The sequence below is a fragment of the Trichechus manatus genome, unplaced genomic scaffold (assembly GCF_000243295.1).
Source record: "Trichechus manatus latirostris isolate Lorelei unplaced genomic scaffold, TriManLat1.0 scaffold00299, whole genome shotgun sequence".
In the NCBI taxonomy this organism is placed as follows: Eukaryota; Metazoa; Chordata; class Mammalia; order Sirenia; family Trichechidae; genus Trichechus; species Trichechus manatus.
Genome location: NW_004444235.1, coordinates 766,247 through 777,979, shown reverse-complemented (window position 1 = coordinate 777,979; position 11,733 = coordinate 766,247). Strand labels below are relative to the sequence as shown.

Below are 11,733 nucleotides of genomic sequence, written 5' to 3'. Positions count from 1 at the left end.
GATTTATATTGCTTTGGTACTTAAATAATAACAGTGATCACCTTTAATCTGCTAATTCCCAGGAAGTCATTCTTACTCAGAAGTTGAAATATATTTCACAATGATTACGAACACAAACTGCCAAAAATGAAATAGCCTTTTCTTTATACAAGCCCATAATTCTTCCTGTCTCTGCATGGGAACAAAGCCACAGATTTAGCAACTATTATAGTGAAACTGTGCACTTACATATGGGAATGTGTCATAAATAGAAATTTTTGAACAGTGCATCTCAGGAATTTATGCTTTGATGCTGAATAGATTTTGGAGATCGGCCTGTGTGGGCTAATGAAAGTAACTCTTCGTTCCCCAGGCATCATAACCACTGGATCCACCATGGTGGAGCACAATTACTATGTGTCTGCCTACAAAATTCTGTACAGTGATGATGGGCAGAAATGGACTGTGTACAGAGAGCCTGGTGTGGAGCAAGATAAGGTAAAATGATTACCAAGGTATTTTACAAAACCTTTAGAAAATGGACCTTTTCCAAAGCTTATAGACTGTAGAAGATATAAAAGTTAAAGAACATTTTGTCATAACTCTGCCCTCTTCTGGTTATTTTAGGTAGTGTTAGTTAATGGCCTTAGCCTTTTGACTATAGTTAGAAAATTCTCAGTGATACCAGGTCCCTTTTGGTGATTTTAAGGGTTAGTAATTTCCTGATTTTTGTTACTACGTTTTTAACTGGGTTGTTTAGACACTCTATTAAGTAAGTCTAAAAACAGAACTTGTAATTTCTTGTCCTTATAAAGCTTTTCTTATCCCACAGAATGATGGAGAACCTAATTTGTTCCCAATTTTCTACTCTGTAGTTAAGGGAGGGGTGGGAGAAGACAAAATAACTAAAAGCTGAAGTGTCCAATAAGTTATAGAATGTTACGGAATTGGAATGCCATGTCAAGACTATCCCACCAACTTCCATCTTAGAAAATTGCTTTCCTATCTAAAGAATTTCCTTAACTTCTGTGGTCATTATAAAATTGTTTTACCTAGCAAAAAATTATAAAGTGCTATAATAAGCGAGAGCAGATGATAAGGGATAGAGGATAGGTAGAGGTGGATCTCATTCTGATCTTTATTCCTTTCACCCAGGCTCTTGCCTCATGAACCACCACAAAGGATCTTGTAACTAGGGAAGTCCCTGTTCCCAAGATAGATGCCTCATGTCTAGAATTGTAATTATGGGCACATTTTTTCAGTGAAACTTCCCTATGAATTTTGTTTTAATAATACACTGTCATTTCTGTATTATGTATGAGTTGCTAATATATCTTCAGTTACCACTTTTTTTCATCTCTCTGGTCAGAAATTTCCAGGGGCTCCCTATTATCTTTTATGTGGATCTAAACTCTTCTGCTGTTATTCAAGGTCTTCTTTCCTCCTTTCTCCTTGATTTCACATGAACTTCATCTTTGGTGAGCCTCTACCCATGGAAGCAAGTAACAGTACTGTCTCTGAACCTAGCCTACTTCTGCCTAATCCCCCCTCCCCAGTTTGACGACTCTATTTCTAGCACATCCATATTTATTTGTATAATATCTATTACACTTGTGGAATATAACTAGTTTTTTGAAATTACAAAAATTATCCATGCTTATATTGTAGAAATGTCTAATGGCATTGAATTATATTTCTGAAAAATTTTTTTTCTCTTTTTTGAAAGATAATTTCACTGCATAAAGAATTCTGTATTGATGCTTTTTTCTTTCAGTACTTTGAATATGCTGGTGCGTTGTTTTCTGGCTTGCGTTGTTTTCAGTAAGAATTCTGCTACCGTTCTTTTCTTCATTCCTCCCTGTGTAATGTGTTTTTCCTTTGGCTGCTTTTAAAGTTTTCTTTATATCATTTGTTTTAAGCAATTTGGTTATGCTGTGCCTTTGTGTAGTTTTCATGTTTCTTCTGCTTGGGGTTCTTTGAGCTTCTTGGATCTGTGGTTTACAGTTTGCATCAAATTTGAGAAACTTTACGCCATTTATTCATCAAATATTCCCCCCAACTCTAATTACATAAATATTATGACCCTTGAAAATGTCCCAAACAGATGCTGTTTGTTTTTTTTTCAATCTTTTCTTCTCTTTTATTTTAGAAAATTTGTATTGCTTTGTCTTGAAACTCTGTAATCTATTCTTCTACAATGTCTAATCTTCTATTAATACCATCTAGTCCCTGAGGGGTGCAAATGGTTTGCACTGGACTGCTCACCTAAAAGTTGGCAGTTCATACCCACCCAGTGGCACCGTAGAAGAAAGGTCCCGCAATCTGCTTCCATAAAGATGACAGCTAAAACTCTACGGAGGAGTTCTACTCTGTAACACGTGGGCTGCCATGAGTTATAGTCGACTCAGTGACAACAGATTTTTTTTTTTTTGGCATGTATTTTTATCTTAGATATTGTTATTTTTCACCTCTAGATTTTCAGTTTTGAGGGGTTTTTTTTGTTTTTTTTTTTTGTTTGTTTTTAGTTTTTCTGTATCACTCCTTAACATGTTCGTTCTCTTTCCTATCTTCTGGAGCACATAGAGTATATTTATGATAACTCTTGATGTCCTGGTCTACTGATTTTCTCATGCGTTTTAAATCTGGGTGTTTTCAATTGAGTGATAGTTCTCCTCGTTATGGGTCATATTTTGCAAGCCTGGTAATTTTTGGTAGAATGCCAGACATTGTGAACTTTACATTGCTTAGTTGTTTGGTGCTGGCTTTATACTTTTTTAAAATATTTTTAGCGTTATTCTGGAATGCAGTTAAGTTACTTAGAAACAGTTTTACTTAAGGCTTGCTTTTAAGCTTTGTTAGGCAGGACCTGAGCAGCCTGTAGTGTAGGGCTAATTTTTCTCCATCACTGAGCCAGTGGTCTTCTGAGTTCTCAATCCAATGTTCCATGTTTTATGAGGTTTTCCCACTCTGGTTGTTGGAAATGTGAGCTGATCCCAGCCCTGTGGGAGCTCTGACAGTTGTTGCACTGACTCCTTTTCAGTGGTTCTTTCTCGAACCACAGGTGGTTTTCTTAAATGCAGCCAAAGATTTCAGGGAAGCCCCCTACAGATTTGTAGACATTTCATTCTCTGTCTCTCTGAAGCTCTCCTCTCTCCTACACTCTGCCCTGCAAGTTCTAGCTGCCTTGCATTCCTGATCTCTGAGCTCCATCTCCATAGCTCAGGGAGGCCATCAGGCTCAGTGTGGAATCTCCCTTCCTGCACAGCAGTTTGTAAACTATCTCCAGAGACAGTATGGGGGCAATAGTAGGACTTGCTTCATTTGTTTCCCTTCTCTCAGGGCTCATTGCCCTGTGCTGCCTATTGTCCAGTATCTGAAAGCCATTGTTTTGTATATTTTATCTGATTTTTCATATGCTTGAGGCAGGAGGGCAAGTCCAGTCCCTATTAGTTACTCTGTTGTGGACAGAAACAGAAGTCCTTGCATTGAATTATATGAAATAACATCTTTTCCTTCACTGATATTTGCCCATCTGTGTCTCATCTATACCCAGCTCCTCAAGGGTAATTGTTGTCAACATGCTGGTGTTTCTATTTTCACACCTTTTCTAAGCATGCACACATGCATGACCACACAGCTACATAGAGACAGCTTTGGATTTGTTTTCCCAAAGCAGGCTAGATGGATGGATGGGTAGACAGACACAACTTGCTTTCATAATACATTACTTTTTAAATATGTCATATTTATGTTTGGTAATGTCCAATAAAATGTAGTTCCTTGAGAGTGGGCACTTTGATGTCCACTTCTGCTTTGCCTTCATGACACCTTGCAGACCCTCCAGGACACAGAGGACCCTCCACAGATGCTCATAGGTTAACGATAGCAAATCTTTTCACTCAGTTTTTATAAGCTTTTTTTTTCACCTGCTAAGTTTTTATAAAATTTTGACTGCAGGAAGGAATAAGATCTCGGAGATCACTTTTATGTCCTAAAATGATATTTAGCCATTGTTCCTTTCTACTAATATAATAAAGATTACAAATAAATTGTCTTCATTTAATTTTTGAGTAATATCTGAGGAAATAATGGAAGCCTGCTAGTTTGTAGATTATTGTAACTTCAAAATAAGCCTTTTAGAAAACGTAGAGTCATATTTTTAGAAATTTATAACTAATGCCATGGGAGTCAGCCAAGAATAAAATGGCCCTAATGTTTTGAAATAACTTGATTGAGAAATTAAACATTTTCTTACTCTCACTTTTAGCTGATAAAAAATAATTCAGTTTGATTGTAGACTGGTGTCTCCTTATTAATGATCTTCAGAAATTACCTAGATGATTTAGCCCAGAGCCCTAGACTAAGTCAGAAGACCCAGAGTCGTGTTCCCACTCAGTCATTGACTAGTCTGGCTGTGCAATCAATCCACTTGCATTCTCTGCACCCTGGTTTCCTATGCTCTGCTATGTCATGTGGTTGTCAGGAAGAGCAAAAAATTACATGAAAATGCTTTGTAAATTATTAAGAACTGTTCAGTGTTTGTTTGAAGTAGCTGAGGGAATGAGATATGAGATAGTCACTTAAAATAATATCTCTTCCTAAGGATTGTTTACATCAAAACCAAACCAAACCCGTTGCTGTTGAGTCAACTCCAACTCATAGTGACCCTGTAAGACAGAGTAGAACTGCCCCATAGGGTTTCCTAGGCTGTAATCTTTACGGAAGCAGACTGCCACATGTTTTTCCTGTGGACTGGCTAGTGGGTTTGAATTGCCAGCCTTTCTGTTAGCAGCTGAGCGCTTAACCACTGTGCCACCAGAACTCCTGGGATTGTTTATATAATGCATTTTTTATTTAGCTTTAATCATTAAATTAGGTACAGAACACTGTTTCAAAGTCACTTTCCTGGTTCACGTATCAACAATGAATGATCTTGGAGTTATAAAAAAAAAAAAAACCCATTGCTTTTGAGTCGATTCCAACTCAACAGCTACTCTATAGGCTCTATAGCGACTCTATAGGACAGAATAGAACTGCCTTATAAGGTTTCCAGGGAGCAGCTGGTGGATTTGAAATGCTGACCTTTTTGATTAGCATCCATAGCTCTTAACCTATAATATAGGAGCTGTTTTTATGTAGTTTATCCAGTAGGTGGTGGTATATATGTTACATGTTCATTAGTATTTGTTCACCTTCAGTCTATTTATTGAGAGAAAAATAATGAAAAGTACACAAGCAAAGTATTTCCTCTAAAGACCTCTTCTGTTCAGTTATGCTGTACTTTGAAAATAAAATTAATATGTTTAAATAGTTGGTAATTCCACAGGACTAGAGTTACTGGGTTATTAATACAGTAAACCTCACTGCAATAGAAACCTTCTCAAACTGCCAATTTAGCATCCTTGTTAAATTCTTAAATTATCTTAAATCATTTCATGTTCTGTATTTTTATTTTATAAATTTTTATGAAGAATGTGCAGCTTTTTAATAGTTTTTCTGAATTATGATTAATTTATTTACTTAAAAATTATTTCTTGCTTATCGTCATACTTTGCAGATCTCATTTAAGGCCCAGAGCAAAAAAAACAAAAACAGTTTAAATGAAAGAATTTAATCGTGACCTCTGTTAATATAAAGTACCAATTTTTTGTTTTTTAAAGATATTTCAAGGAAACAAAGATTATCACCAGGATGTGCGTAATAACTTTTTGCCACCAATTATTGCACGTTTTATTAGAGTGAACCCTATCCAGTGGCAGCAGAAAATTGCCATGAAAGTGGAACTGCTTGGATGTCAGTTTATTCCTAAAGGTAAAGCAACTGTGTGTTTTAAGACATGTTAGTTTCTGTGGGTTGTTAATTAAAAATTGTTTTGTTCTCACAGAACATAATTAAGGATAATGTGAATATTTTTGTGTGTAAGCTCTAGTTACAATATCTTCTTAAAGGGATTTAAAAAAAATAATTATCCTGTTAAAAAGTCAGGCAGGTATCAGGGTGGTTGCCAAAATTACAGGTGGAATAAGAGAGCATCATTCGTAAGATAATGTAATGAGATTGCTTTCCAGGTCTAGTCTCAATCTTAGTAGTTTTTAATCAGTTCTCACATATTATAATATTTGCGTCACATAAGCACTGATGATTATAGCAGTACTCAGTTTAAGGGCCTTTTATTTTGAATAAGTTAAAAAGGGAATAACTTCCTTCAATACTGTATAATATTTTAATACTATGTTCAGTGTTGTATCCATGAAACCTACCACAATGCCTGATAGATAATGGACCCTCCATAAGTATTTATTAAATGAGTAAATAATATATCAAATTGTGGTGACACCTTTATAGCTTTAGAATCCAACATCATCCCACACTGTTATTCTCCTTCCTAAGATTTTTTTTAGACAACTTAATTATTTAAAAACTAATGAATCTGAGAAATTTCTCCATTTAATGCAGATTATAATATCTATCCTCCTGATATATTTCTCTCTGAGATTTAAAATTACTCTGCAGAATTAAGTACTGTAGGAAATTTTGAAGACACTTAAAATTATATTTTTAATTACGATTTTATCAGCAAAATGTATAAACTTTTCTAAACCATTTTTTCAAGGTCGTCCTCCAAAATTTACTCAAGCTCCACCTCCTCGGAACAGCAATGACCTCAAAAATACCACAGCCCCTCCAAAAATAGCCAAAGGTGGGCCTGCTTGAAATGTGAGAATTTGATATCTCAAGTTTATCTTAATCAAGTTGGTGTAGAGAAAAGAACAAAGAGTTTTTTAAATTTTTTTCAAGGTCATGCCCCCAAATTTACTCACCCACTACAACCTCGAAGTGGCAATGAATTCCCTGCACAGACGGAACAAACAACTGCCTCTCCAGATATCAAAAACACCACTGTAACTCCAGACGTAACCAAAGGTATGCAGACCCCAGACTCACACCTGTCACATGGTAATATTTTGGGTTTTTCTAACTTAAGTTTTCAGGTGTATTTCCAGTTTGACTTTTGGTTTCTTTTCCTCAGACTGTGTTGTTGTTGTTAAGTTCCGTCGAGTCAATTCCGACTGTAGAGATCCTATAGGACAGAGTAGAACTCCCCCATAGAGTTTCCTAAGATGTAATAATTATGGGAGCAGATCTCCAGGTCTTTTATCCTGTGGAGCAGATGGTCGGTTCGAATCACCAACCTTTCCATTAGCAGCCAAGTGCTTAACCATTGCACCACTATATTCTTTAATTACAGCAAAAAAAAAAAAAAAAATTCACTCTCTGTCTTGGGGAGAAGATGGACTTCATTGATCTAAGTTTAGTTCTCAGGTGCAGTTGTTCTTCAAATATTTAAAGATGGTTTTTCTTCAGATATTTCACTTGCAGCAGGAGAAGCTAGAAGCAGAAGTAATGGTTCTCAGAGGCAACAGATTTAGTGTCTCACAAAGAGCTTCTTATCAGTTTGCAGGAAGCTTCCTCTTGTGATTTTTTTCACCCTTAGAGCTAAACATGTGGAGTCCTAGGCTTAGAAATAGAATACTTCTAGAAATAACTAAAACCATAAAGGGAAATGAGTTTTTTTTTCCTGATCATATATTAATTTGTAGGTGGCAAAAAGGGAAGACGAAAAAATGAAAACAAGTTTTGGTGGAAACTAATTTTTTTCAAAATACTCTGACTTATATGCTCATAAAAACTTTGGTCTTTCATTTTTTAAATGTTTACAGTTACAGTTTTCCAGATTGTAAATATAAATTTATTAGTAGAGTTTGTTTTTAGATTTTATTATTAATGATAAATAAGCTGTTAAGTTGGAGCTCTGGTGGCACAGTGGTTAAGAGCTCGGACTGCTAACCAAAGGTTGGTAGTTCGAATCCACCAGCTGCTCCTTGGAAATCCTATGGGAGCGGTTCTACTCTGCCCTGTAGGGTCGCTATGAGTTGGAATCGACTTGATGGCAACGGGTTTAGTAAGTTGTTAAATTATACGAAATAATAGTAGCTCTTCTATCTTGCTGGTTACTGAAAAACAACATTTTGATTATGTTCAGAAAAAAGCATCAGTGTCATAGTGGAATTAGTGTCAGCGCTGGCAGATGAAAAGCACACTCACTTTCAAGAAAGTGCAGAGAAGAGAGAGCAATCCATTCAGAGTAACTTGTGCCATAAAGAAGTGTAATCATTCTCGTTTTCTGAGCTCCCAACTCTTAGCTCTTTTTGTTTCTTCTAAAAACTGAAAATCTGCCTGGATTCAGGAAACTTTCTCCAACTTTTCACATTTCAATTTCTTTGCTATGTTCCAAGGTATTTCCAAACAGACCACTTTTCTTTCACATGATGCAGGAGAAGCTAGAAACAGGAGCTAGAGAGAAGCGAGAGTTCTCAGAGGCAAGAGACTCAGTGTCCCACAAAGAGCTTCTTACCAGAAGGCATGTGTTTGGGCAGAATCTCAGACCACATCCCTGGATGGAAGAACAGGCATTTATAAGTATTGTTCATCTTAAAATCTGACTATAGAATCTTAGAATCTCAAGACTAAAAAATGTTCTTAAAGTCTTTTCTTCCCAGAGCTGGGATTCCTCAAAGCTTAAAAAGAGAGTTACAAAGAATGTGTGGGTCTTTTCGATTGAAAACTTCCAGTCTCCTTGTCTTCAGGATGGTAGTGTATAAACTTTTATTATTTTTTATACCTGAACAGATGTTTAGGCATCTGTTTAAAAGCCTCTGATTAAATTGCACTGCATACATCTGAACCTGATTGTTATCTCTACTCTCATAAATTCTTGGGAAAAAGCACACTTAACTTTTTTAAATTCTGTGTGCATGCTAGCCTGAGTCATTATTTTTGTTTTCTGCAATTCTTGCTCCATTTTTACAACCAGGCTGAGAGTGATGCAGGAGAAATCATGTATGGTCAGATTTGTGTCACTATAATTTCCAGGTGCTCCCCCAGTGGGGCCCTCACCCCTGGCTGGCGATCTTTCTGTGTTTCCTTAGTTAGCTCTCCTGACGGTTTCAAGAATAGCTATTTTAAATCTTCTCCATATTTTTCAAACCCTTGACCCAGAGACCTTCCCTTACTGTTAGTTACCTCTCTGACCAAGAAAGCAGAAACCATTAGGAGGAAACTCCATTTCTGTGAAGCCTACAAACTTACCTGTATCCTTCTGTCCCACAAAACCAAACCCACTGCCATTGAGATGATTCTGACTCATAGCGACCCCGTAAAGACAGAGCAGAACTGCCCCATAAGGTTTCCAAGGCTATAATCTTTACGGAAGCAGACTGTCACATCTTTCTTCCATGGAACAGCTAGTGGGTTCAAACTGCCAACCTTTCAGTGAGCATCTGAGCACTTTAACTACTGTGCCACCAGGGCTCCTGTTGGGTCCACTCCAGTGGAAAAGAAGGTTCCTTGTACTGCCCAAGACTGATCGCCTCCCCTGAGGCTTGGTTCCTGACTCATCCAGCTTCTCAGAAGTCTGATATTACTGATTCTTTTTTCACTCTATCTCCTATAGCGTCGTCCTCTTCTGTCTTTTGGATAAAATTGTAAGGCGAGTAAATAAGACGCGGCAGGTCAGGCCCATCTTGCGGCGCCTGGCATTTAGCTCCAGTGAATATCAGCTGTTGCTGTTGCCATCCTCATGGCTATTATCTATAAATGTAAGTGGGAGGAAGGGATGAAGGAAGAAACTCATGTCCTGATGGACCTTAGCAGACAACTTTCTACATCTGGGCCCAGGGTTCCTTATCTGTGGAGTGAGATACAGGGAGTAAATTATGTTTTAGACTCCGACAGCTCTAGCACTGTGTTGATTTCTGACCAGTTCACACACAGTGCGGGCACACATTTGCGGTCTGCTTTCTGTGCTTAACACCTACATTGTTAACCTTCCTATTTCTGTAAATATTTTGCAACTAGTTGTTGTTACATCTTTTTTCGTTGCTGGATTGTCTTCCACTGTAAGGACACCGTGATTTATTCCCTCTCAGTGTTGGGCATTTGGATCACTTCTGGTTTTTCACATTTACTCAGAGAAAGGATATGAACATTTTTAAAGATACATCTTTGCATGTCTTCTTAATTTTTTCCTAAGAATAAATCCTAGATATAGAATTGCCAAATAATAGGTTTTTATACATACTGCCCCAAGGTGCCAACCAGAAAATTAGTATCGATTTATTATTCCCGTGAAAACACCTGTTTCCTGACATCCTCTTCCACAGTTAGTTGTTGCTTTTTCAATATTTGCCTATTTGATCAGCAAAAATAGCGCCTTATTCTTATTTTAACTATATTTTTTTGTTCCTAGTGAGGCCAGTAAGTTTTGTGGTCACTTGTATTTTTTAATATATTGTTGGTTCATCTACTTTGCTGATTTTTCCATTATTTTTTTTTTTAGTTGTAAAGCTCTATGATATATTAATTATATTAACTCTTTATCACATATGCAGAAATATATTTTACCAGTTTATATATATGACCAGAAAATATATTATCCAGTTTGAATGATGATATGGTAAAACCTTTCAATCTGTTTCCTCGTGATTTCTGCCTTTGGTGTTAATGTACTTTTTTTTCATTATTTCAGATGTAGCGTTGGCAGCAGTCCTTGTCCCTGTGTTAGTCATGGTGCTCACCACCCTCATTCTTATTTTAGTGTGTGCTTGGCATTGGAGAAACAGGTTAGTGCAGAGCTCATTCACCTGCTGGGGCCTAGAGAGGTATGTTCAAAAACTACTCACTGTAGACGATGAAATACAGCTGACTTTTTGAGGAGAGTTAAAGTAGTCATTGGAATAAAAATTATGTAAATTTCTTCATTCCAATTAAAAACAAATTGGTTCAATTCAACTGTCAGTTACTGGGTACCTTTACTGTATCAGATCCTGTGCTAAACAGTGGTATATGTAGATAAATAAGAACAATTTCCGGCAGAGAATGAGTGCCTAGTATTACTTACTAAAAGAATAAAAGACACAATTCCTGTCTCCAAAGTGTTCATAGTTTAGCAGGGTAGACTGACTCAGAATAAAGAACTATAATATGGTTTGATGAGCTATTTATGAAGTGAACATAGATGCAAGAACCTTGAGAGTTATCTAAAGTCTTTTCTTCAGGGAAAAGGCAATCCACAAGCTTGGTCTTATAGCAGGAGTTGGAGTTGGCTAGGTAGCAGAAGGTTGACAATGGCCTCGATCTGAGAGGCTTGTGTGAGCAAAGGCACAGAGACGTGGAATGTAGGTAGACTAGTGAGTCACCCTCCATGGGCATGGCATGGTTGGGCAAACAGAGATAGCCACAGAAATGCAGTCTGGGCCTGGTCAGGAAAGGCTTTCTGGGACCAAGGGATTTAGATTTCATTCTGTAGATGGGGAAATCATCAAGGAATGTTAAACAGAAGGGTGATATTATCAGATGATTGTAGAAGGATAGTGGCAGGAGTATGAAGGGTGGATTGGAGAGGAGAGAGACAGGAAGAAGCAGTGAGAGGAGTTAGCAAACAGTATACTGAGTCTAGGCGGGACCTTAACGCAGCTGACTCCAGGGAAAGGAGAAGAATGGAGGGGGAGGTGTTTCAGAACATCAACAGGATGTCTGCCAAGGAAGAAGGAGAAGGAGAGATCTAGGATGATGTCAAGTTGTAGCTTGTGCAGTTGGACCAGTAGAGATATCGTGAGTTGAGATAATAGAGAAGGAGGGACAGATTTGGTGGAGAAAGAGAATGACTTCATTTGTTCAGCCATTCATCAAGTA

The 11,733-nt window shown here is 37.3% G+C and overlaps 1 protein-coding gene across 1 annotated transcript in view; it reads left to right on the top strand.

The window, feature by feature from the left end:
• DCBLD2 (discoidin, CUB and LCCL domain containing 2) overlaps positions 1 to 11,733 on the top strand; it is a 109,369-nt gene that overhangs the window by 90,534 nt on the left and 7,102 nt on the right. The window contains exons 6-10 of the mRNA XM_023725338.1: positions 353 to 477; positions 5,640 to 5,790; positions 6,593 to 6,679; positions 6,778 to 6,903; positions 10,568 to 10,661. Coding sequence (XP_023581106.1) covers positions 353 to 477; positions 5,640 to 5,790; positions 6,593 to 6,679; positions 6,778 to 6,903; positions 10,568 to 10,661 — 583 coding nt within the window. The remainder of the gene's footprint in view (positions 1 to 352; positions 478 to 5,639; positions 5,791 to 6,592; positions 6,680 to 6,777; positions 6,904 to 10,567; positions 10,662 to 11,733) is intronic.